Consider the following 27362-nt stretch of genomic DNA (forward strand, 5'->3'; position numbering starts at 1 on the left):
GGAAGTGGCTTCAATAATTCGGCCGTCGGGGGACCTCGATAAAATCCAAACGTGTATGAATACACTCTGGCTTCCTGTCCCCCTACACAATTAATAAAAAATGCGTAATTAATAATGGATGAATGGTAATAAATTGATGTACATTTGTGTGTACACCATACAAGAGAATCCATTTGATGGCAGAATTTTGCTATTTTTTGAAACAAAGAAAAATTCATAGTTCAGATATATAGATATATCAGATATACAGGAGATTAAACAGAAAGGCATAAGCTCGATGGGTGTGCTGAACACTCCAAGATGCTCCGCCTCCTAGCAAATACCTCCCTGTGATTGGAGGTTGCGGGGAAAGCCAACACTTGCTATGAATGAAATGCAAACTAAGAAGTACGTCCCTTGTTGCTGTGCAAAGGAACAAAATTTTTTGTTTTGTACCCGACAGAAATTTCCATCTAATTGAATAATTTGGTCCAATAAGAGGGCGAAGCATCGTATCCTCAATCAATATTATTTGTGTCGAGGCAATCTCCACTTATGACGTCACAAGTTAGATGGCCAGGCACTTTTTCTATAACACCTGTTATAGCCTGCAACATTTAATTACCACTCTAAATAAATAAATAAATAAATTTTTATTCAGGTAAGGTACATACATACATTCTATTAACACTTTAAAATAATTGACACCTCACTTTTTGGGTAGATTAAAGTTAAAGCAGAATGTCATAAGCAGGGTTAATTGGTGTGCTGAACAAAGATGATTTATTAAGTGGGTGGAACCTTTAGCTGATCCCTTCCTGTCAATGGGTGTTGTGGTGAATGTCAACAAAGAATTTCTACCAATGATATGCAAGCACAGGAAGTAAGAATTCCGCACAACAACCCACCTTATGGGCTGCTGTTCAGCCATTAATAGTGCAATGTCCAACCAACAGATGGTGCCAGTTGTACTTTACGGGATGGCGGGTGTTAATAGTGTAATTTGATGTCAACAGATGGAATAAGCTGTATCTGTTGCGGAATGATGTGCGCCGGGGGGCCTCGGGTCCTGTGCCCTGTGATGGGGAATAAATATAATTTTTTATAATTTATATAATTTTTTTTTTTCTCCTACCACCCCTATTATTTTTTATATATTTTGTATTTTGTTTTATTTTATTTTATTTTAATGCAATGCTACAGTTTACAGAGAACACACACACATATATATAACAATATAACTACATATATATAATATAATATACGAATGCGTCTTTACATGGGGTCGGCCGCACCGGAAATTTTGTTGCACTGATGAACTCGAGCGTTGTTAGTTTAGTTCATTTATTATGTAGCCCATACCCATCTTGTGGGCGGTAGTGGACAGGGTTACAGAGGCACATAATGGGCTCAGGGACTGGACGCCACAATCATTTAGCTAAGCAAGTTACAAATTAGAGCATTGTAGTGAGGTTGTTACAGAGTGACGGGCTGAAAACGTTCACGAGGAGTGAGGATGACAGTCAGTGGTCACGCTGCCCTGGTCAGTGTAGGAGGTGCTCCACGAGGTTGCTGCAGTTTACCTGCTTTACTAGAACATTTTCGCTGGCTGGACAAAGTTTTCTGAAAATATTCTGGGCTCCCAAGTGTTGATTCTATAGCTGCAGAGGTTTGCGTGCTTCCTGTGCCAACCAGACTCTCGCCAATATGGGTAAGTAAACGGGAATACAATGGCTGTCTATTACTCTTTTTTGAGAGACCTTCCCTATTTATTGCTTTTGTTAATGAGGTAGTGAAGAAGGCTATACGTATTTTGGGGCGTAAGTTCACAAATAGGCTGATAATACAGGCTATGTCTTGTGTGCAGCGGTTCTCTAAATGTTAGTTCTTTTGGGGATTTAGGCAAGGTACTGGAAGTAGGCTATTCAGCACCATGTGTGTTAGGTTGGTGTTGGTGGTTGACGTTAGCCTGCAGGGAGCACCGCCAGCAGGCAACGGTCCACAGGTTGTCTACTTCACTCTATCATGTAGGCAGTTTTATTTGTTAAAGTGAACCGATAAAAATAACAGATTAAGCGTAAATTATTTCTACTGGTCTTGGTTAGTACTATTTAGATGACATTGTATTGCGAAATTTTCTTAAAGCTCATTATTATCAGTATCGTTGATACCTTTTGAATATGATCTTTTAAGTAGCACATGAGCAAAATTATTCCAACATGTAAGTAATAACCATGCCAGTTACATCTTATTGATAGTCCTATGTGAATGATCTATCCCTAATGTAAACAAATATAAACGTGTACGATTATGTAATTTCAACTTTATTTTTATTTATTAATTTCACCTTTACACAGAGGAATGCATCATACTACTGAGTATCTTTTTCGTTCAGTGTAACATTTGCTACACTTACAACAAATGTTATCTGCCAAGAGCCAACCTGTATTTCCTGCGATATGAAAAGTTTAAGAGGTTTCCACATTTATACTAGTTTTGTTTCAATGAATCTGCTTTTCACCATGCTTACAAATAAACGCATACATGCAAAAATGTGCATATATTGTATACATGCTACACATTTAAAGATTAAAAAAGTTTATTACAACTAACTTTACTCTAACGACACTGTCACAATAAGATCAGGCGTCCGGAGTATGAGCAGTCAATGATATATAATATGATATAATGCAGTCACGCTGCAGGACATTCCCTGCTCCTGTGCCAGGCAAGTCCACTACGGGCTCACCATAGCCCGTGCTACTTGGCGTTTTTTGCTCAGAATAGCTGAATGTAAAGCAACAACAGGATACTGTTACGGGGTCACTATAGCCCGTGCTACATGGACATTTCGTTCAGAGTAGCTAAATCTAAAACAGCAGCAGCCGCAGGACAACAAGCCCTGCATGTAATTGCCCTTGGCTATATCCAACTACTTCCATCCAAGGGAGGGGGATGACTATTTATGCTCTGGGGTGGGGGGAGGGAGAGGGGGAGGATTCGCTCAATTCTAGCTACTAGTGACAGCTGGGGAAGAGAGATTGGCCTTGTTGTGCCTGGTGCGTATTTTCTTCTCTATTAGAACTTTTAATGCCATTAGTTCTTTGTTGTATCTGGCTTTGAAGTTCTGAATGGAGGTGGTCATTTACGATGTCCACCGCAGATGGACATCGGAATTAAATATAATTAATTTCTCTTAATTCGGACTCTTATAATTTAATTCTCTTAATTATTTATTTTTTAAATATAATTAATTCTCTTAATTCCATGCTAGTTCACAACCGACTGGTTCTCCCTTCCCAGACGAGTCCCAGGTGTTTCCTTAGACCTGATGCCGCTGTTCTAACAGTACGTCATGGGTTAGGTGCCAGCCCGTCCTCCTAAGGTTTCCCCAACTTGAAGAAACTCCTACTAAAGTGCCCTTATTCTAACCTATCATAAGACCGGGTCGCGTCGGTCGTTGCCGAGGTTGGGAAACCTAAATTCTTAGTTTAATTTTTTTGTTTAAATATCCAGTCGGTTGTTACTAGAAGATTGCCATTTAATATAGTAGGTTCTAAAAAATCGTTTGTAATTTGCTTCATCGTGACAAATTTCAAATTATGCTCACCTGTTTATGAAATTCGTCCATTACGGACATAATAATGGGCTCGGGCACTGGGGGCGATTTTTTTTTTTAAGTTAAGCAGGTTACATTCACATTGAACTGTTTACATATCATTTCTGTTTACCATACACCCCACATGTACTGTATACCCATCCTGTTGGCAACACAAATGTGGCGTCATATCTAATCTAGCATGAATGGAAAGGAAGCTGCAAAACGGAAATCCTAATTTTATTTTTTTATCTCAAAACATTTAAAATTGCAATCAATATTTGTAACCGCTTTACACGTGAAAATACCTCATCCTGAGTCTGTGCTCGCACATCACGTCCTAGTTAAACACAGTGTGCGCATTAATTAGCTATGTGACAGTTTCGAATATGTCAAATATGTAAGACTGAACCATGAACATTAACAATTCGTTGTCGGGGACAGTAAGCCTGAATGTATGTACTTTAGGCTTGCATCAGCCCCCCCCCCCCCCAAGGCTTCGTATCCAAGCGAGAGATGTGGCAAGTCATAAATAAATATGCCTGCTGCGACTTTAACAAAATAAACGTTCAAATATCGGTAAGATCAAACTATATTGAATGCAGCCGGTTGAAAGATAATATTATTGCACATTATTAAAAATAGATAGAATACGTGCTATCACGGATAAGCGGTTGAAAGAAAATAGAGCAAAGATGCTGATACGATCATGTCACTGTAAAAAAAAAAAAAAGCACTAATAACCTTGGAGAACTTGGGTATGTAGTGGGGTCGCAGACAGCGCGCGAGGCTTGTCACAGCTACTGCAGCTTTTGCCAGCTGCCGTGACTCCATGTAGTTGGTTATAACAAATTTCCTAAACCTTAAAACATTTGAAAGGAAACTATTTCGTCTTCGTCTCAGGGTAGCGAACCAAATGGCGTGGGGGGGTTATGGAGCGAGGCTGTTGCCGGTCTGATACATAATAAGCAATATACAATGGTTGACACTGATGTGTGTTGCGACAATTATGGGTTGTGTAGTGTTGTGTGTGCAGTTTCTAGACGTGTTTGCCAAACAATGCCACTTGTGTAGTGGTGGGTATATAGCTCGACTAAATACTGCACAAGTAGCAGGGGGTCATGTTTGTAAAAGTGAACTTGAACAATTAAGAACATAAGGTAGAGCCAAATAAGCAATCGATTTTCATATTTAATGAATCATTGCAGTCGAACATGTTTTGTACTGAAATCATAGATGAAAATGTTTTCCCAATCTCTGAGTTGGAATGGATCTCCAGGACTATCGGCCAATTAGCTTGTCTATTGTGCGAAATTCCTTGAATTGATAATCTCAAAAGCCATGCATTTACATCTTGGGGGGGAAAATCGACTGATTTAATAAAGAATTCACAACATGGTTTGAATTCTTGAGTTTAAACTGGACAAAGATGTACTCGTCGCAGGTGTCTGGTTCTAATTACATTTGAACAAGACAGTTCATGGTGGTAATAATATGCAGTACCACCACCTGGGTTGGCTTGCAGTTATGGATGCAGAGTAGTTTGGTTTATCTTTTAACCATGTTTCTTTAAGTATAACAAAGGAGAATTTGTTAACTGATTAAACTAAGGCACCAATATCATCAAAGTGTTTGCTAACACACGTTTGGCTAACGTGATTTGAGTGTTTGCAACACATGTTTGACTAACGTGATTTGAATAACACGTTTAGATCCCATAATGAATCTATAGTAGCGCCAAATAACTCGGTCTTGTTCGGTCATTGCTGACAAGACAATAGTCAATGAAAAGAAAGTGGTTATTCAGTTGTATAAATCTCAGATGCGCCCTCATCTCGACGGTGGAATCCAAGCATGGAATCGCCTTCAAAAGGACATGCCTGCTTTGGAAAAAGTTAAATATAGAGCAACACAAATTCCAAAGCTAATACTCTCGTACCAGGAAAAGCATGAACCTATCTTCAGGACTAGCAGCACCACAAACCAGACATAACACAGCTGATCTCGGAGATCTTTGAAATATGAAGATATTAATTTGGACAGTTTCTTTAAAACTTAGTGTAAAGTTAAAAAAAAAAACTCGGCAAGTTCAACAAACCATAATCTTGGACAGAAAACAAGAGATAGTTTTCACCAATAGAGTAATGAACTTTTGGAACAGCGAACACGAAAGCCGAAAATTCCAAGAGTACTCCAGTTTAAAATAAAAAAAAAAAGTAAACAAAATCTTCAGGAATAATAGGAGGATTCTTTTGGAAAGCTACAGGCTTCCTCCTCTCGTCGAGGCCACTAGTGGTGATAGCCCTCGGGTAAATTCAGGTTAATTATTGCTTTCATCTGATAACTTTCTCATTATTAGCTTCTACTCAGACACATAGGCACTGAACTATTTTTTTTATCGCTGAGCAGCGCATATGTAGATACGTTATATGTACAAGCCCTTAACCAGAGTCGGTACTGCTTCTCACTTTTTTCTTCGTCGCTTTAATATGATGCGTGTAATTATAGTAGGGGGAAGTGGGTTTTGTGCTCAATAAGTTCTTCGTGTTGGCGGCAGGACCTCATTATTATTAACATCTTTATTGACAAAACTCGAACCTTGTGGTGCGCCTCCGTGCTGTGTTTGACTGGTGTACCATTGTCATGGACAGTCAGTCCCTTAGATCGTAGTGCAAGGCTGTCCGCATACTAACCCTCCAGCTACTGACTAGAAGCTCTTTGATGCTTAACATGTTTACCCTGATGGGCACTTTATTAATTGCGCTACTCCTATGGTACAATGGAATTAGAATGCATTGCTGGCTGTTCTAGTGATGGACTGTGATCTTGATAATGAAGGTCTTTAGTTGTGGTGAAGGGTTATGGTGATGGTCGATAAGTGTCGTGATTGTGATTAATGAACATTTGTGGTTATGAAGATGTTGTGGTTGTGGTGGTCGGCTGTGGTTGTTATAGTTATGGTAGTTTTGTTGAGGATCTCTTGACTTAAGAGATTTGTTCTCTTAATGTCCTCTTACGTAAGAGGACGTTCTGGCAATCCTGTGACGAAGACCATTGCATCTCTGAGCCCGTGTATGGACTTTGTGTTCACACTCATGATGTATATTTTGCTTGTGGCTATCTCTGTTGGTAATCTTATCGGGAACTCTATCGATAACGTCATAGTCAGTAGAGAGATAATGTGTCAAGATAGCGTTAAAGAAGGGCAGTCATTAAGTTGGAAATCTCGCTCATTTCTATACGAACGAAGCTTCGTACAATTTTAGCTTTGAATATATATTTAAGTAGATTGCGAGATAAAATTACTAGTTTCCTTAATTCACTACAAAATCAACGTAAGTGATCTATTTAGGCTAGAAGCGCAATTTTGAAGTTGATTTGACTTGTATAATTGGTTAGGTACTACTCGTGTATGTATAATTTTTTCTTGTTTTTTGGCAGTCTCGAGTTTAAGATTAGTTATTAAAATGAGAATATGTAATTGAGCAACTCTCCTGCAGACGACCAGTGTCAATTACTAGGCTCTCTGGGGAGGACACGACGATAGTGTGAGCCCGGGATTGCTGCTGGCACAGGCTGTCACTTCTCGCGTACACTTCCCTCATCTGGTTACTCTTCTCACAACACCAAAGGTACTCCATCACGTTAACGTTTACGATGACACTGCTGGATATAATATAAACCACAAGTAATATAAATGATGTGCGTAAGAGCAAGCGCAGAAGGTATGCGTCATGCAGCAGCAACTCTCAGCCATATCAGTAGTCAACAACACGCTCCTTCTCAGAAACATTACACAATTGTGTTGCAATGTTGCCTTCCCTATTTCCACTCACCGTAGTTTTGTCTTCCTTGATTGTTTAAAACTAAAAAAAAAAGATAAGACTTTAATGAATTGAACCACTTGTTAAAACAATAATTCGACATGGGATTCTGTTGTTCTCTCTTTTATATGTAAATCTGTAATGTCGCTTACAACACCTGCTGGACGTGAGCTGCAGTGCCGGTGCCAGGAGCTGGGGTAAAACGTAGGGACGTTTTAGTTTAGTTTATGTACTCGCTTAGTTGTGCTTGCCGGGGTTGAACCACAAGGGATTGGAGTGGTTTTGGAGTTCACTGGAAGTGTGGGTGGGACCAAGGTTTGTCAACCAACAAACTTGCACTAAACATAGAGAAGACCTAAATCTTATTTGGAAACAAATCAACATATGCAGTTCAGCTTCAGATTAACAATGTTAACACCAGCAATAAAAATGATGGAAAGTTTCTTGCCCTATACTTAGACAAGAGACTTAACTTTAGCACCCACATACAGCACATAACCAACAAAGTCTCAAAAACGGTTGGTATACTCTCTAAAATCAGCTATTATGTTCCAAACTCTGCTCTCCTCTCACTAGACTAGGCGCTAATATATTCCCATCTTGCATATGGTATCTGTGCATGGGGTTCAACCACTGCAAACTACCTCAAGCCCATCACCACCCAGCAAAAAGCTGCTATCAGAACAATAACACTCTGTTTTCAGACAACACTCGGCCCCCTTGTTTAAATCCCTTAACATGCTAAACATAAACTCACTGCACACATTCTCATATCATTTACATTTACAAAACCCTGTTCTTAAATACAAACCCTGTTCCGAAACTCTTCCTGGACATATGCAATAGAACCATAATCACCATACCAGAAATAAATCTCTTTATCCCCAGAGTAAAACTTAATCTGTGTAAAAACACTGCAATAAAGGGACCTAGTCTATGGAACTCGCTCCCTAACTAATTGAAAAGCTGTTCAACTTTTGTCTTATTCAAAAATATAACCAAAAAGTACCTAATTTCATCCTCGGTTGCCTACCTAGTGCTTTAAACTCGCACTGTATCTAGTACTACCCAATTCCCCAATATTTTGTACCTAAGCCATACAACTTCACCATTGTAATCATTGCTATAATCTTATATCATGGTTGTTATATTGAACGCATATTTTACTGCATTATACCTTTAAACAATCCTCAAATTATGCTACAATGTACCTATTGATAATCCTCAAAATTTACTATAATGTACCTACTAATCTTCGTCATTTTTTCAATGTACTTGTTAACATTTTTTATCAGTTTTGCTAGAAATTATCTACTTAAAATTATCTCTTAAATTAAAGACCTGCCCGAAACGCTATGCGTGTTAATGACTTTACAAGAATGTAAAAACATCAATGCTGTGTACTCTCAAACCCAGTGTACCTTCTTGTACATAAATAAATAAATAAATAAACAAAAATAAAAAAATTGTATCTTTACAAATGAGACGCTCTTGCTATGTGTATTAATGAAGTTTATACCTGATGTTACAACATTCCTAGTATCTGTTTTGCATGTTAGGTTTCAAAGTGATTGAAGAACTGACTTTGAATCTCGGAAAATTTCTCCTACTGTTTTTCAGTACGTTATGACAAGTTGTAGTATAGCTAATTCTGCTTGTGTCGAGCTAAGTTAGTTTTTTCAGTCTCGCTAGTGGTCTGTATATTCTTTGTGTATTGTCTTTGTATATTCTACAGGGTGCTGCAGTGCGCCCTGTTGACATTTGAACAGACCCATTAGTGTAAGCATAGTACCCGTAAGGCCCCAAATTATTTATTCCGAATTATTCCGAAGCATCTGTACTGAAGTTAACTGAATCACTGTAGAAATTGTACTGTTGGATACTTGTTGTTGTTATAGATTCAGCTACTCGGAACAAGTACCAAGTAACACGGGCTATGGTGAGCCCGTAACTTACCTGGCACAGGAGCGGGGCAAGAAGCACGGGCTATGGTGAGCCCGTTTACCCACAGGCGAGAGCCATCTCTAAGGCGGTATAGAGCTAAAGTCCCACAGGCATGTTTAAAGTAAAGGCTCTCTTGACCTGAGACATCAAAGCTCATACATCAAAGTCTTTTTTTATTTTGTTTCAACATAAATGTCACTCGTCACATTGTAATACTATTGCTCGACCTTCAACAGGCACCATGATGCACCCAGAGAACCAGCCGCCTCAAGACCCACCCAAGGTAAGCCATTAAAAGAGAGGGTTTATAGCACAACTTATGAAAAATTCTCCTTATGGGACACTTATTCTTATTATTTACTAATAATATATTTAACTTCTGTAAACGTCAACTTAAATGTGTAAAAAAAAATTGTGTATTCCAATTTGTGGAGTAAGTTTTTATCACCTTAAACTGATTTAAATTGGTGGCTCCGGTGTTCCCTCTTTAGCAAAGGACGTTTTAACGTCAATCACTTTACCCCCCCCCCCCAAAAAAAAAAATAAAAATAAACCCAAGCTGGAGTCTTTATTATCAAACTGATTTTTTAACTTGCTTAATTTAACACCATTATTATCAAACTGATTTTTTAACTTGCTTAATTTAACACCATATGTACTTGTAAGAGAGCTTCCCTGCCCTGCATCCACTTTGTACTAAAGTAATGAATGTTTGACGCAGGTGGTGGCTAAGACCCGACTAGAGGAGACGCAGCAACAAGTCAATGAAGTCGTGGACATCATGAAGACTAACGTGGATCGCATCATGGAGAGGGACGAGAAGCTTACCGAGCTCGATAAGCGCGCCAGCAACCTCACTGTGAGTTCTGACTACTTCACAACCCTATATAGACCTTAACAGCAGCGTGTCGAAGCTATAGGGGAATACACGCGTGTTTTCAAGCGTATAAATATTTTGTTTAAGGTATGTCTGGTCATTTTGTTCTTGTACTGTTTATGGATTAAAGTATATTTAAAGGTTACGCACAAGGTTTATTGCGCCCTTAATGATCTAGTACGTGAACGAGCCACAGTGAAATCTTAAACTTAGTCTAAATAATGTTTAGTGAAGATCGCTCATTGTTTAACCATATGGCTGCGTAGTTGTTGGAAATGTGAATCATAGAGCAGTGCACTTCGAACTGAGGGAAGCTATTTTAGACTATTAATTATTGCTGCGCCAAGATAGTTATAATAATTAAGGTTCATAATGGTGAACAATTTGTGGAAACATTGAACAATATATCGTACAGTTGTGTATAACAGGGACTATTATAGACTCGGATCTCTTTCATTAGTCTTGGGTGGTAGGGAGGTACAGGGAGGGGGGGGGGGGGTTGGAGAGGCAGTGTTGGGAGGTAGAGGGAGGAGTCTGGGTCGCATGATAAGGACGTGTGCCATGGACAGGGTGGTTACTGATTACAGAGGCCACTGTATGTTTAGTGTGAATATATTTTCGTGTTATCATTCTTTCGCACTTACAAATACTCGGTTATTTGAGATTTGACGGCCAAACTATTTGCGGCATTATGATGTAGTGGGTAGGAGTTTTGATATGCTTGATCTGGTTGGTTTGGGAATGCTGTTGAAAGTATATCGAATGAAGCGGTTGAAGTTTCTAGAGACTGATTTCGCATTGTCCATCATACTTTTTATTTCTGCTTGTTATTTTGGAGGATTGGGAAATGTTACAATGTATTTATCCCCCCATATAAGATACATTTAATGTTTCAAGCACAATCCTTGTATTAATGATTGCCTGAGCACAGCTAATATTTTTTCGTTGACTTATTCTGTGCACTTGTGTAATGGTCGAATTTAAAACATTTTGAAAAAGTTAATTTTATATTACGTCTCCAATATTTAGTTCAGAACAGCTATAATTGTAAAGTATATGAACCCCTTTACTTCTGCTTCCTTGGCTTATTCTGGTTTCTCGAATGTTAGTTTCTAATTTTTGTTATACTTTTGCCTCTGAGGGCTAGCATTCGGCAGGCAGTTCATTTGGCTTCAATACATTTATTAGATCACTAGCTAGCGATATTACTGCAGCATCATTGGAAGAGGTCGACGAGTGCAACCTTCCGCAACTCTACCCAAACCCACCTGTAATTTAGTTTGTGGGTTCGTTGGAACAGAACATGGTTTTTATAAATGTCATACTGGTGGCGTTGTTAACCAGTTGGCACGGGGATGGTATACGCTGGCGAGGCGATGAGTGATCCAATGAGTGAGCAGCTCCTGATGACATATCCTCTCTCGATAATGACTGGGCAAATTCTTGGTAGGTGTCTAAATCGGTATTCAGACGCATGGTTGTATTTTTGTATTTTTTTATAGCAAAAAAAAAAATCTTTAAACATGCCCAAGTCGTTCATATTTGAACAGGTGTAGGTGTTGAAGTTGTATTACTTTCTATGCATTTTCACATTTCTTATTGAGCATCAAAGGTTATCAATGTCTTCACATTTAAAGTTTCTTGTTTTTGATAGGTAGACTACTTATTGAAGCCTCCCGTGGCCCCCGTGGAAGAAGTGGGCCCCCCCCACCCTCATGTGCTTTGTCCTGGTGGTCTCGTCTCTTGGGGGGGTGGGAAGGGGGGGGGGAATATGTTGCACAAGTGGATGCTACTGAAAAATGCAACCCAAACATTAGGAATAGTCGAGCGAACTTTTGACTTCACGGAAAAGAAAGGGGAAGTTAAACATTCGTAGGATTCAGTTTGATTAAAGTTATTTGGCTTGCCTTGGGGGTGACACTGAAGATTATCTAGCAGAGCAAATCGTTGCACAAAAGTTTCAAGAAGTCATTCTTTTGAAAACACCTGGTAGACAGTTTGAGTGAACAGTGTTTGTGTTTCCAGGAGCATGAGCATAGTCTGACCCAAATTTCTTTCTTACCTGCACTCTCTCGGTTATTCAGTCATGGTAAGAAATGCCTACATAACACACAATTTACATAACTATTCCGACTGAGGAGTGTCGGCGTGAGCAATTGTATTAGGGATCTATAATAATTTGGTTCATTGCTCGTTTAATTTAATGGGCGATTTACCAAGGAGTTCCGTATGTATGTTAGAATTATAAACACTTCAATCACCTGTGGTAGTGCTCAATAACTCTCCACACTGCATGTTCTTTTAACTATCTAACCTTGTCTATAAACGACAGAAGAAAATTTATATATGCTGCTTAGCATTGTATAAATATCAGTTTTTTATAACCAGGTAAATAATGTTGGCAAAACCTGTTATATATTTTAAGCGGTAAACAAAGCTTTTCAGGTTTAGTGACAATCTCATATCAGTATTGTATAGTAAATTTAAATTTTGGTGATTTAATATTTATCATGGAAATAATACTAGGCATCTTAGTGTAAAAATTGTTCTAATTATGTTAAAGCCTCCCATCTCATTAGCATCTGCATTTATCTAATCATTGATAACAATAAATTAGGGAGGCAGGGATGGCACTGCCACAGTTATTGAAGGCTATTAAACACAATCGCTGATATACATGTAACCATTTCACGTTCTAATTAAAACAAATTTCCAACACTTGTAATTCTAATAATGACATTATTTTGTACCAGGCTAGCGCCTCTGAGTTCCAGACGACCTCACGCAAGCTGAAGAGGAAGTACTGGTGGAAGAACTTGAAGATGATGCTTATACTTGGTTGTGTCGTCGTTGTGATCATCGTGATCATCATCGTGGCTACTGTGGGCATTCCCAGCAGCAGCAGCGGTGGTGGTGGTGGTGGTGGTACCAGCCCCACTCCAGCCCTTCCGACGACTACCATCACAACGACCTCGAGGACAGCTAGGGCCATTTTGGGTAACTTGCAACCTCAGGCTTAATTGCAGCGTATTTGAGAATACACTAGGCATCACTTTGCCACGATTGAAATTTAACTATAATAGCTACTACGGCAGTCATTGCCATAAACACCCACGGGACTTTCAGAATACGTGAATTTAAAGGCGAGATTTAAAGTAGGAGGCAGCTCCTCTTTGTTGCTCTGAAAAATGTTAGATATATAAGGCTGCCAAAAAATGTAATTTTAATGTGTAACTATATAATCGGTATAATATGAGAATTCCACTAATAAAGGCTATGCATCTAATATGCATTATATATGCAGTGGCATTATCCATGTGTTTTTATATAATTAACTAGCATTTGTATGTCATCACAGCTTTCTTTATTAATAGTAACTGATAAAGTAGAATGTATTTTACAGATTTAATTTCAGAAAGTTAAATAACAATTTGCAACTATGCTCTCAGAGAAAGTTTATAACATTAATTTATATTGTAATTTTACATGTATTTGGGTTTGGTTATACTTTTAAGAGAAATCTGTGGTTTATAGGGTTACTGAGCCAGCTGCTGGTCTGACCCAGCGGTCATGGTTTAATCATGGTCAGTGTTGCTTTCTTAATATATATTGTATGTAGATACGTGTTTGGCAAATATAAGAGTTTAATCTAGTTATTGTTTGAATGTAATGTGCCACTTAATGATGCACCGAGTTGAGCTGACACGTTTGTAACATTTTTGGGAGATTTTCAATGTACAGTATTGTCAAATAAGTAATATTCACATTTATTTATTGTACATGAAAATGGTACAATGTTTGTGAGAGTACATAACATTGGTTTGTTACATTCTTGTCAAGCCAGCAACACGCATAACGTTTCGGCGGCCCTTATTCTAAAAGAAAACTGCTAAAAGTGTACATTTATTTATTTATTTATTTATTTATATATATACAAGAAGGTACATTGGGTTTGAGAGAATACATTGGATGGTACAGTATTTACATTCTTGTAAAGCCACTAGTACGCGCAGCGTTTCGGGCAGGTCCTTAATCTAGCAGATAATTTTAAGTAGGTAATTTCAATCAGAATTAATAAATGAAAGATACATTACAAGAGAAAAACTTGAGAGTTTAACATAACTACATAAAATTGATGAAAATTATTAAACTGGTGAAGTTGCACGTCTTAAATACTAAAAAAAATGGAGTGGGTAGCACAAGATTGTGCGAGCCTGAAGCACTAGGTAGGAAAACTGAAGATGAAATTGGCTACTTTTTCGGCAACCTCTGGCTAGGTTGCCAATTGGCCTACACGCATAACTCGTGGTCACTTAATGGAACGCCGCCCTGCTCCTTATTGTCCAATTTGCATTGTCCCTCTTACGGTCATGCATATCATTGTTGAATGTCCTGACTTCCAGGACGAGCATGTCTTGCTTTCCGACCGTCCCTCGCGGTCGCTTGTCCCTCAATAGAATTCTTGGTGAACCGAATACTTTTGATATCGTTCGCTTTGTGCATTTTTGTTCTCGTATTGGCATCCTTGGTGATATTTAGCGCCCTCTGATTATTCTGCACATTTGATAGTGCTACATAGCCTTCCCAGTTTGGTGCCTTCTTTTGATAATTACTTACTTTTCTTATCAACTCCCATGAGTTTGGTGTTATCCCTATACATAAGGAAATTACCTCGGTGCCAAAGGGGGACGAGGAGCGTGCTTCTGAAGATAGCCATAGCACAATTCTTAGTGGTAGAGATCTTGAAGCAGTGATTGGATGCACAGCGCGACGTGTTACAGATCGCGAGCTGGAGGGGGTGAATCTACCACGACAGCAGAGAGATCAACAAAAACGCTGAGAAAATGTCTGGGAAAAGGCAGGCCATTTGGGACAACCAGAAAAAAGGTAATGCTTAGAACATTACCTTTCGGAACACCATAGTCTTGAAACAAAAAAGGCAGCACCAACTCTGTCAAAACAAACGATGATAGTAGAGTTCTGAAAAGTTGAAGAGATTGTTGTAGGCGAGCTGAAGTGTAGTGTGAATTCAGTCGAGATTTAATTACAGATAAGGAAGAGAACTGGAGCTAACGACATACAGTAATTGCTAAGCTAGCTCATTTGCGACTAACACCGTGTTGGCAACAACTGAACCATGTCGATAATGAACAAGCACCACATCTGGAACAAATTTCCATATTCTTAAAGATCTTTCAGATACGGAGACGAGTGTTAACATTAATACTGTAGACAATCTCCAGCTCTTACGACTAGCGGTATGGATGGCCCTGTGGGCTTTCCGAAACAAAACTTGACATTGCCCAACTCGCCACGTAAGGAGCAGAACAGTGCTATAGTAAATTGAATCTGTGCCCAAATTTCCAGCAAATATTGCACAATCGCGTAGGGGGATGGATGGAGGTAGGGATATTTTCCACGAAGAATTAGTTGGAGGGCGCGACTATCAACAGTAATCTTAACAGAAGGATTAGAATACCTATCACGAAGAACCTACATGAATGTATCGACAATGAGAACAGCGACTGTTCTCAGACTTTTTTTTTTTTTTATCTCTGTGGCAATTACGATGATTACTGCTCCCAAGAGCAACAGTGTAAGGAAGAACGATAGCGCCTATGCTGTAAATTCAACTTTTTTTGTTTTTATTTAAGCTTTGTACTAGGACCTCGTCAATGCAATGGGGGGCCTCGTAGCCTGGTGGATAGCGCGCAGGACTCTTAATTCTGTGGCGCGGGTTCGATTCCCGCACGAGGCAGAAACAAATGGGCAAAGTTTCTTTCACCCTGAGTGCCCCTAGCAGTAAATAGGTACCTGGGAGTTAGTCAGCTGTCACGGGCTGCTTCCTGGGGGTGGAGGCCTGGTCGAGGACCGGGCCGCGGGGACTACTAGGCCCCGAAATCACCTCAAGATAGATGCACAAGAGGGCAGGTTAGGCAGTCAATGTGCCTCAACTATGAGAGCGCCAGACCTTTGGTTATTGAAGGTAACATTCGTACTTGCTGTTGGAAATTTCCAACAGTTATTCTCATCCCTAATACAACAGGATGTATTTCCTGTATTAGGCTTCATACACATCTAATATTCATTTACTAATCCTTAATACAACAGTATTTCCTGTATTAAGCGTAATAATTAACTAACACTACTAATATGTAGCTTAGTATTGTGGAATTTACTGTATTAGGTTGTGGAACATATGTAATTTCTCCTAGAATTGTGTAGTGTTGCGTCAGCCACTCAAGGAGACTAAATTTCCACATACCAGTAGATTTAATAAAAGTGTAACCATTTACTTTCCCTTATCAGGAATAATTATTTAGTAATAGGTTTACCTTTAGTATAGAATAGTTTACTGGAATTTCTTTACCCAGCTTAATCGCTGCTCCAGTAAGTAAGTAAGTAATTATCAAAAGAAGGCACCAAACCGGGAAGGCTATGTAGCACCATCAAGTACGCAAAATAATCAGAGGGCGCTAAATATCACCAAGGATGCCAATACGAGAACAAAAACGCATAAGGCGAACGATATCAAATGTATCCGAGTCACCAAGAATGCTATCGAGGGACAGGTGACCGCGAGGGGCGGTCGGAAAGCAAGACACACGCTCGTCCTGGAAGTCAGGACATTCAAGAAGGACATGCATGACCGTAAGAGGGACAATGCAACTAGGACAATAAGGAGCAGGGCGGCGCTCCATCAAGTGACCATGGGTTAAGCGAGTATGGCCAATACGCAACCTCGCCAGAGCTGTTTCCCACCGCCGGTTACGGTGGAAGGAGGACGGCCACGAGGAAACACAACATTTAAGAGTACGTAGCTTGTTACCAGTAACAGACAACCAAGAAGCCTGCCAACGGGTAAGGACTGAGGAATGGATAACCGGGTAAAAGTCGGAATACGGAATGCCTTTGCGAGAGATGGGACAAGAGCGGACAGCTTCCTTGGCAGCAGCATCCGCACGCTCATTTAAAGACACACCAATATGGCTGGGAACCCAACAAAACTCAACCGACTTAAATTTACTGTGAACGAGAAACAGCCAATGCTGGATCTCGACAACTACTGGATGAACCGGATTAAAGGACCCGAGAGCCATGAGGGCACTACGAGAGTCAACAACAACCACAAAGGAAGACTGACAACGAGAAAGTAGGAGACGAAGAGGATAGAGAATAGCATAAAGTTCCGCTGTAAAGATGCTAGTCTCCGGAGGCAAGCGACACATATAAGTGCGATCAGGAAAAACAACAGAGTAGCCAACACCGTCCGCTGACTTAGACCCATCGGTGAAGACAGAAACGGAGCGGGAGTGAGAAGAAAAGTGCTCGAGGAAAAGGCGTTTTAGAACCGTAGGAGGGGTAAAAGCTTTAGTGATACGGGTCAAGGATGTACAAAACCGCGGAAGAGGGACCCTCCACGGGGGCAAAGAAGGAACAACACGAGGAGAAACATCAGAAATACGAACGGAAAGAGAATCCTGTAGGCGAGATAACCGGACAGAAAGAGGGAGGTGGTGAAGAGGAACAGGAACCGCAGGAGGGGTAAAAGTTAAAGCACGACAGAGGCGAGAGGAAGGATGTTGCAAGGACCGCGCAAGATAGCGAAGACAGTAGCGATCACGGCGGTCCTGGAGAGACAGGAAGCCAGTGTCAACATACAAGCTAAGGATGGGAGTAGAACGAAAGGCACCAGAACTGAGACGCAACCCAGTATGGTGCAAAGCATCAAGACGGCGAAGAGTAGAAGGAGAAGCAGACGAGTAAGCAGGGCAACCATAATCGAGCTTAGACAGGACGAGAGAGGAATGTAAAGCAAGGAGAGTGCGCCTATCTGCCCCCCAAGAAGTATGGGACGGGACCCGAAGGAGGGTAAGGGCCTTAGAGCACTCAACACGGAGGCAAGAGATATGGGGAGACCAAGACAAACGAGTGTCAAGGAATAACCCCAAAAGCTTCGCGGAATCTTTGTACTCAAGGGGATGACCATAAAGTGACAAAGAGGGACGAAGAACAACCCGTTTCCGCGTAAAAGTCATGGCACAAGTCTGAGAAGTAGAGAACTTGAAGCCAAGACCTGTGGCCCAAGACGACACGGCATCAATGGCAAGTTGAAGCCGGCGTTGAAGGAAAGGCGAATCATCACCCTGACAACAAAGGGTAAGATCATCGACATAGAGAGCGGAGAAGACACCAGAAGGAAGAGAGGAAAGAAGACCATTGAGGGCAACCAGAAAAAGAGTAGTGCTCAGAACACTACCCTGGGGCACACCTTCGTATTGCTGAAAAGAGGGAGAGAGAGCGGTACCAAGGCGCACCCGAAAGGAACGACGAGAGAGGAAGCTGCGGAGAAAGAGAGGGAGATGACCACGAAGGCCAAAAGAATGAAGTTGAGATAGGATATGATAACGCCAAGTGGTGTCGTAAGCCTTTTCTAGGTCAAAAAGGACGGCAACAACGGAGGTCTTCGCAGCAAAAGCAGTACGAATATAGACCTCCAAGTTCACCAGGACATCTGTCGTGCTGCGGCACTTGCGGAAACCAAATTGAGAAGGGGAGAGGAGGTGATGGTGTTCCAGGAACCACATCAGACGAACGTTAACCATACGTTCAAAGAGTTTGCAGACACAACTTGTGAGAGCAATAGGGCGAAAGTCCTTAGGGGAAGTACCCAGAGACCCCGGTTTGCGAACAGGGAGGACAACGGCATCGAGCCAGTCCTCAGGGACTGACGACGACTCCCAGATCCGATTATACAGACTCAGTAAATACTGAGACGTGCTCGGAGGGAGATGGCGAAGCATCTCATAATGAATACCATCGGAGCCCGCCGCCGTAGAACCGCAGAGGGCCAGGGCAGAACGAAGTTCAGAGAGAGAGAAGGGATCATTATAGGGAAGCTGAAGATGAGTGCAGAAATCTAAAGGACGAGACTCAAGGACAGGTTTACGAAGAAGGAAAGATTGGGGAAGATGAAGACCAGAGCTAACAGAAGAAAAGTGGGAACCCAGTTCGGAAGCGACCTGCAACGGGTCCGCCACAAGAGTATCATGGAGGTGAAGGACCGGTGAAACATCGGGAACGAACGTACCCGCTATCTTGCGGATACGCTTCCAGATCTGGGCCAGAGGGGTTTCGGACGTAATTGTTGAGACATAAGACGCCCAACATTCACGTTTAGCCGTACGGATGGCCCTACGGGCCACCGCACTCGCTTTCCGAAAGAAAAGAAAAGAATCGGTCGTCTGCCTACGGCGGTGCCTCTTCCAGGCTGCACGCTTACAGCGGACAGCCCGAGCACAGTCCGCATTCCACCAGGGAACACACTTCCGTGGACCCCGAGAGGAAGAGCGAGGAATAGAGCGGAGGGCAGCGTTGAAGACAGTGTCATGAAAAAGGAGGAGAGCGCGAGAGAGGGGCAGAAGGGAGAGGTCAGAGAGAGTAGCACTGAGGGAAAATAGGGTCCAGTCCGCCTTAGCAAACTGCCACCTAGGGAAAGAGAGGGAAGGGCGAAAAGAGAAAAAGGAAACAAGGATGGGGAAATGATCACTTCCATGGAGGTCATCAAGAACCTGCCACGTGAAATCTAAGTAAAGAGAAGAAGAGCAGAGAGAAAGATCAAGACAAGAAAGGGTGCGAGTCCGAGAGTCCAAATGAGTGGGCTCACCAGAATTCAGAAGAGACAGGGAAGAAGAGAGGAGAAACGGCTCAAGGAGGCGACCCCGGGTATTCGTCAGAACGTCACCCCAAAGAGAATGAACATAAGAACATAAGAACATAAGAACAAAGGTAACTGCAGAAGGCCTATTGGCCCATACGAGGCAGCTCCTATTCTATAACCACCCAATCCCACTCATATACTTGTCCAACCCGCGCTTGAAACAATCGAGGGACCCCACCTCCACCACGTTACGCGGCAATTGGTTCCACAAATCTACAACCCTGTTACTGAACCAGTATTTACCCAAGTCTTTCCTAAATCTAAACTTATCCAATTTATACCCATTGTTTCGTGTTCTGTCCTGTGTTGATACTTTTAATACCCTATTAATATCCCCCTTGTTATGTCCATTCACCCACTTGTAAACCTCTATCATGTCGCCCCTAACTCTTCGCCTTTCCAGTGAATGCAACTTAAGCTTTGTTAATCTTTCTTCATATGAAAGATTTCTAATTTGGGGAATTAACTTAGTCATCCTACGCTGGACACGTTCAAGTGAATTTATATCCATTCTATAATATGGCGACCAAAACTGAACTGCATAATCTAAATGGGGCCTAACTAGAGCAAGATATAGCTTGAGAACCACACCAGGTGTCTTGTTACTAACGCTGCGATTAATAAATCCAAGTGTCCGATTTGCCTTATTACGAACATTTATGCATTGATCCTTTTGTTTTAAATTCTTACTAATCATAACTCCCAGATCCCTTTCGCAATCCGACTTCGCAATCACAACACCATCTAGCTCGTATCTTGTAACTCTATCATCATTACCTAACCTCAGAACTTTACATTTATCAGCATTAAACTGCATCTGCCAATCCTTTGACCATTTCAAAACCCTATCTAGATCAACTTGAAGTGATAGTGAGTCCTCCTCCGAATTAATTTCCCTACCGATTTTCGTATCATCGGCAAATTTGCAAATGTTGCTACTCAAACCTGAATCTAAATCATTTATATATATTATAAACAACAGAGGTCCCAGGACAGAGCCTTGAGGCACTCCACTTACAACATTTTCCCACTCTGACTTGATTCCATTTATACTAACTCTCTGTTTCCTTTGGTATAGCCATGCCCTAATCCAGCTTAATATAGCACCCCCAATACCATGAGACTCTATTTTTTTAATCAGTCTTTCATGTGGCACTGTATCAAAAGCTTTGCTAAAGTCAAGGTATACAACATCGCAATCCTTACCACTATCAACTGCCTCAACAATGCTAGAATAAAAAGATAACAAATTTGTTAAACATGAACGGCCATTTATAAAACCATGTTGCGACTCAATTATTAATTTATGTTTTTCAAGATGAAGACGAATTTTATTTGCTATTATAGATTCGAGTAACTTTCCCACAATAGACGTTAGGCTAATTGGTCGATAGTTAGACGCAAGTGATCTATCTCCTTTCTTAAAAACTGGTATCACATTAGCAACTTTCCAAAACTCTGGCACTCTGCCTGACTCTATTGATTTATTAAATATGGTTGACAGTGGGTCACAAAGCTCCTCTTTGCATTCTTTAAGCACCCTGGCAAACACTTCATCCGGCCCTGGGGATTTGTTTGGTTTGAGTTTTACTATTTGTTTAAGAACATCCTCCCTGGTAACTGCTAAACTCGTCAACCTGTCCTCGTCCCCACCCACATAGACTTGTTCGGCTGAAGGCATATTGTTAAGTTCCTCTTTAGTAAATACAGATACAAAATATTTATTAAAAATACTACTCATCTCTTCATCACTATCTGTTATTTGACCTGTCTCAGTTTTTAATGGACCTATCCTTTCCCTAGTCTTAGTACGATATAACTGAAAAAACCCTTTAGGATTTGTCTTTGCTTGCCCTGCTATGCGAACTTCATAGTTTCTTTTTGCTTTCCTTATCTCTTTTTTAACATTACTAACCAGTTGTACGAATTCCTGTTCTAAAGTGACCTCCCCATTTTTAATCCTTTTGTACCAAGCTCTCTTTTTACCTATAAGGTTCTTCAAATTCTTTGTTATCCACTTTGGGTCATTAGTATACGATCTATTCAATTTGTATGGTATACTACGTTCCTGTGCTTTGTTTAGAATATTCTTAAATAAGTTATATATTGAATCCACATCGAAATCCCCATTTAAGTCACCTATCGCTGGGTTCATGTCTCGCTCCAAGACCGGCCCACACCCCATACCCAAGCCTTTCCAATCAATTTGACCCAAAAAATTTCTTAGGCTATTAAAATCAGCTTTTCGAAAATCTGGCACTTTAACAGAATTTTCTCCTACTGGTCTATTCCATTCTATGCTAAATCTGATTTCTTTGTGATCACTGCTCCCTAGCTCACTCCCTATTTCGATGTCATTAATTTGCGTTTCCCTGTTAGTTAACACTAAATCTAAAATATTATTTTCCCGTGTTGGTTCCTTAATGTGTTGCGTAAGAAAGCAATCGTCAATTAATTCTAGAAAATCTTCTGCTTCACTATTCCCTGTTTTGTTCAACCAGTTTATTCCGCTAAAATTAAAGTCACCCATGACATAAATACTGTTAGATCTAGATGCTCTAGATATTTCATCCCATAGATGCTTTGCTTCCATTCTGTCTAAATTTGGTGGCCTATATATTACTCCTATTATAATATTATTAGCTTTTTCGTTTAATTCAATCCAAATAGTTTCTGTGTGTGGCTCTGTTTTGATTCCCTCTTTGAGACTACATTTCAAATTGTCCCTAACATATATGGCTACTCCACCTCCTCGTCTAATATATCTATCTGTGTGAAATAGTTTAAATCCATATATTTGATATTCAGCTAATAGTTCTCTATTTTCTACATTCATCCACGTTTCGGTAAGTGCAATAATATCTATTTTTTCTGTGCAGACAAGAGCATTTAATTCGTTAATTTTATTTCTTAGACTTCTACTGTTAGTGTAATATACCCTAAGTGAATTGTTATTTTGCGGACCTTCTCTTTCCCTGATCGTTTTGCCAATTCCTTTCTCCCACAAACACATACTTTTATTACCTCCTTCCTCCAAATCAATTCCCATACCTCTATCTACTAACAGTTTAAACCCAAACAAACACCTCTAACCACTTCTTCTAGCGAGTTCGCAACAGCAACAACCCCAGCTCTCGATAGATGCACCCCATCACGAGCATACATTTCATTTCTTCCATAGAAGTGTTCCCAGTTGTCTATGAAAGATATTGCATTTGATTTGCAATATCTTTCCAGCCGGCAATTGACACCAAGTGCCCTCGATATCCATTCATTTCCCACTCCCTTTCTTGGAAGAATGCCACATATGATCGGGATTCCTCCCTTGCTCCTAACTAACTCTATGGCTGTTTTATACCTCTGAATCAGTTCCTCACTCCTGACTCGACCAACATCATTTCCTCCCACGCTAATGCAAATAATGGGATTGTTCCCATTACCAGCCATAATATCATTCATGTTGTTTATAATATCACCAATGCCAGCTCCGGGATAGCAAACCCTTAACCTGTTCCCCCTATCTCTAGCACAAAACGTTCTATCCAAATACCTTATCTGGGAATCTCCCACAACTAATGTTTGCTTAGGTACTTCCTTTACTTTCTGAGGGGCCTGCGCTTCCTTTCTCTTCGTTGCTTTCCCTTTTGCGCGATCCACAGTCTCTCCACAGCACTCGTCCTCCAAAACGTCAAATGAATTTGAAGTTGCTATGGCGTTTGAAGGCGGCTTTATCAAAGTCTTCTTAAGGCCCCTGTCTTTCGCAACTCTCCAAGACGAGGTCCCTTTACTGCTGGTCTCCTCCTTCGTTACTTCTCGTTGTTTTTTAAGCTGACGCACCTCCTCCCGCAGAGAGTCCAACTCTGTCCTCAGGGCTCCCACTAGAGTCACCAGGTCCTTCACTACAACTTCCATATTGCTATGATAATATAACAAATATTATATGACGACAATTGAAGTCACCCAGCAGGAGCACAGGCTCCGGCAAGGAGTCTAGGAGGCGTTTCAAATCAGGAAGAGAGAGCGGGACACTCGGGGGGAGATATATGGAACAAACTGTGTACCATTTCCCCACAAAGATACGAGCAGCAGAACAATGCAGAGGCGAAGGAAAAAGTAAAGGAACAAAGGGAACATCAGCCCGAATCAAGAGAGCAGAAGAATTAGAAGCCCCAGCAATGGCTGGGGGGTGGGAGAGAAAGGAATAGCCACGAAAACGACCAGGACGAGCACCAAGCATTGGCTCCTGGAGACAGACACAAAGGGGCGAAAACCGCGAAATCAGAAGTTGGAGTTCGAGGAAATTGGCGTAATAACCTCGAACGTTCCATTGAAGAATGGACAACGACGAGAAGAGAAAGGACAAAAACAGAGAACAAGGAAGAAACAAAGGCGAAAGAGCAACAGAGCACGTTAAAGAATATCAGGGTCGGGATCAGGGTCAGCAAAGTCAGGGTTAGGGGGCATGGGTAAACTGAGTAAAGACGGAGGGAAGGAAACGGGAGAACAGATCAGAGGCGGGCGGGCATGGTCCGGAGGAGGAGGAGGAGGAAGAGGAGGAGACAACGGAGAGGAGCGCTGCTCCAGTAAATAACATCATAATCTAACATCACTTCCACCACCAAGCAAGTATTGTTTTATTTGTGCAATCTACATTAACTGATTTGCACTGTGAGAATTAAAACATCACAAAGAATTTATCTAAACCATCAAGAGTGTTCATAAACGCCTCCTTCCCTATTTAGCTTTAATAAATAAATATAATTTATGCTCGAACCCTCACGGTGAGCTACTGCGCATGCGCGACTTTCGGGAAGGACGGGAGAGGATTCTCGCCATATTCGATCAACAAGCGTGATGGTGCTGAAGCGGTCCAACAAATCTTGCCATCCTGACGGCATCCTGATATTCCTAGATGCTGGATTGAGGACGCAGCTTACCAGAATCACGGACACCAGTTCGGCAGGCATTTTTACCTCATTTGTTCTATTTAACGAGCTCTTAAATAAGATCATGTAGGGGCCATGTCGTTATGCTTGGGGCGTAAAAAATAATCCCATCATGGTGCAACACCCTTGAGGAAGCGTGTGACCGCCATAACCTCACGTGCTCCAAGTATCACTATCTCAAACTGTTTCCAGACTGGCGTACAGTGGACTGCATCTAAGTCCCTCTGTCACAGCTGAGATTAATCAGTTTTCATTGTAGATAGTACCTTATTATTCAGAGTCCATATATATATATATATATCTTATACTGCCTTTTATGCATTATTAATCTTCACATTGCAGTAGTATTTCTTGCATTACATAATTTACTCATTATCTGTGTGTGCATATTATACTTATTATTGCATAATATGTTACACAGATTAATCCCGTAGAATACCCCCCCCCCAAAAAAAGTCATGGGAGGCTGGCTCTAGAATTATCTAATTTACAGTCATTGCTTAATATAATTTATTCACATAATCATAGATCTATAAGCCACTGATTTTCTCATTTCATTACTCCTTCTGGTCCTTCGAGCTATCTTAGAATTAATCATTATTTTGCATTCTTAAAATTATATATTTTATTAGTATTATACTGGAGCCAGAATTCCCCACACTTGCAGACTGAAGGGGCGATAATGCAGGTGTAGGTCAAGCCTGACGGGCTCATTAGAATACGAAACTTATTTAGAATATTATGCCCACATAGGCTGATCAATTAAATCCTGGAGTGTAAGAGCGTGTAAGTGAACAGTGAGAGAGAGAGCATTACGATGCTGCTTCTTTATCCCCCCCCCCTTTTAGTAGTTAACTGGGAGGGTGTCTAATCAAGGGAAGCAGAAGTCACCACAGGTTAAGTGGGAGATATCCCTGCCACGCAAGTAGCAGACGGAGGGACAGAACTGGAACCAACAAGGCAGGAACTGAAGCCGACAGAGCGACCCTTTGGGAGAGGGGTGAAATCGAATTTCCAAGATTCAACGACTCAAGGGCATGGTTGCCTATCAGTTGAATCTGATGGGAGTAGAAATGTCAATTACCACAAGAGTACCAAGGTACTCTTGGTAGGGCCCCGGAGCCATAGGATACCACCTACTTTGGCAGCTAAGGAGGCAGTGTGAGAAGAGTGCGTCGTCCCAAGCAGTTTTCTCCCCCCCCCCCCCCTTTTCAACAGTGAATTGAAATATCAGAGGTCCAATACACCTTGCTACGAGGTAGGAAAGTGTGCCAAAGCAACGCACACCAGCCAGAGGGATGCGTACGAGATCCAACCTACAGTTTAAAGTAAACCAAATATATAGGTCTCCATGTACGGTAAATGCATAGGTGGCAAAGTCAAATATCTGTGGGTGGATTTCGCCTGAGAGGAGTGGCGCAGAAGTCAGACTCGACCGCCCAAGTGGGGCAGAAAGGAGCCCCCGTAAAACATCGAGGAAACACCCATGATTGGTTGTAGTAGTAGAGTAAATGTAATTTTTAATTCGGCTGGAAAATCCTCGGGAATGATGACGGGGGGGAGGGACCGTTGACAAGCTACCGGTTTCCTAGCTGTCCCCGTCGAGGTCACTGGAGATGGTGCCCCTCTTGAGAAATTCAGGTAAGGTTGGAAATACTTTAACTACAGAAATGGTTAATCCAAGACTTGAGAGATATTGGATTAAAAAAAATTAAAGTATGATGGAGAGATTTTAAAGTTAATAGTAAATAAATCATACAACTCAGGTTTATTAATTTAAGATGGTGTGCTCATCTTTAATAAAGATAAATTTGAGAGCAAGAAGAGAACTCGGTAAAATAATTATGGGTAGACGTGGATAACTGGGTATAGATGCTATGTAACAAGATTTAGCGCATAGGTGTGTGCCTTTAAAGAGTGTCCTGGTAGTACAGTCAGGTTCGTTCTACTCTCAATCAAGAATTCCAGCTTCGAATCCCGGGCGGCACAAATGGTTGGGTGCATGTCCCATCACCTCATAACAGTCTTCCTAGCAGTAAATAAGTACTCAGTCAGCTTGTTGTAGGGATGTATGCTGGGGAGTGTCAGTAATTCAACCCTTGGGGGGGGGGGTGCTCAATTCAAGCCTAATATACTATGTACAAACTGGCTGTCTGTCCCATGACAATGAATTAAGAGTTATGACCAACTAATCCTCATTTCCTCTGGTCTGTCTCGTCACCACGAAAGCCGCAATCTGGCCATTAACCATTTAGTTAAAATATATAAAATTGTATAATAAGAAAAATTACCATGTAACCAATATTATATATTTTACATGATGACGCCTATCTCTTAATATCGTATAGCCTAACTGTCAAGAGTTAGCATGACGGCCTAAGGCAACCATACCATGTTACATTCGACCAGTGTGGCAATGCAAGATTTAAAAACAATGCAATATATTTTATAATTTTTTATTATCAAACCTTTG

At 41.0% G+C, this 27362-nt stretch overlaps 1 protein-coding gene across 3 annotated transcripts; it reads left to right on the forward strand.

Annotated features, from left to right (window-relative positions):
• Positions 1 to 1460: 1460 nt before the first annotated feature.
• LOC123772485 (vesicle-associated membrane protein 2) lies at positions 1461 to 13874 on the forward strand. 3 transcript variants are annotated; one of them, XM_069325960.1, is made up of 5 exons: positions 1472 to 1690; positions 7078 to 7209; positions 9582 to 9628; positions 10067 to 10204; positions 12976 to 13874. In XM_069325960.1, the coding sequence occupies exons 3-5, from the start codon at positions 9587 to 9589 to the stop codon at positions 13240 to 13242; spliced, it is 447 nt and encodes a 148-aa protein (XP_069182061.1). In that variant the 5' UTR covers positions 1472 to 1690; positions 7078 to 7209; positions 9582 to 9586; the 3' UTR covers positions 13243 to 13874. The 3 variants fall into 3 exon arrangements, with proteins under 3 accessions (XP_045621650.1, XP_069182061.1, XP_045621653.1); XM_045765694.2 differs by lacking the exon at positions 7078 to 7209 and having other exon boundaries at positions 1461 to 1690; XM_045765697.2 differs by lacking the exon at positions 1472 to 1690 and having other exon boundaries at positions 7073 to 7209.
• Positions 13875 to 27362: the final 13488 nt, after the last annotated feature.

Source organism: Procambarus clarkii, chromosome 17, assembly GCF_040958095.1.
Source record: "Procambarus clarkii isolate CNS0578487 chromosome 17, FALCON_Pclarkii_2.0, whole genome shotgun sequence".
Classification (NCBI taxonomy): Eukaryota; Metazoa; Arthropoda; class Malacostraca; order Decapoda; family Cambaridae; genus Procambarus; species Procambarus clarkii.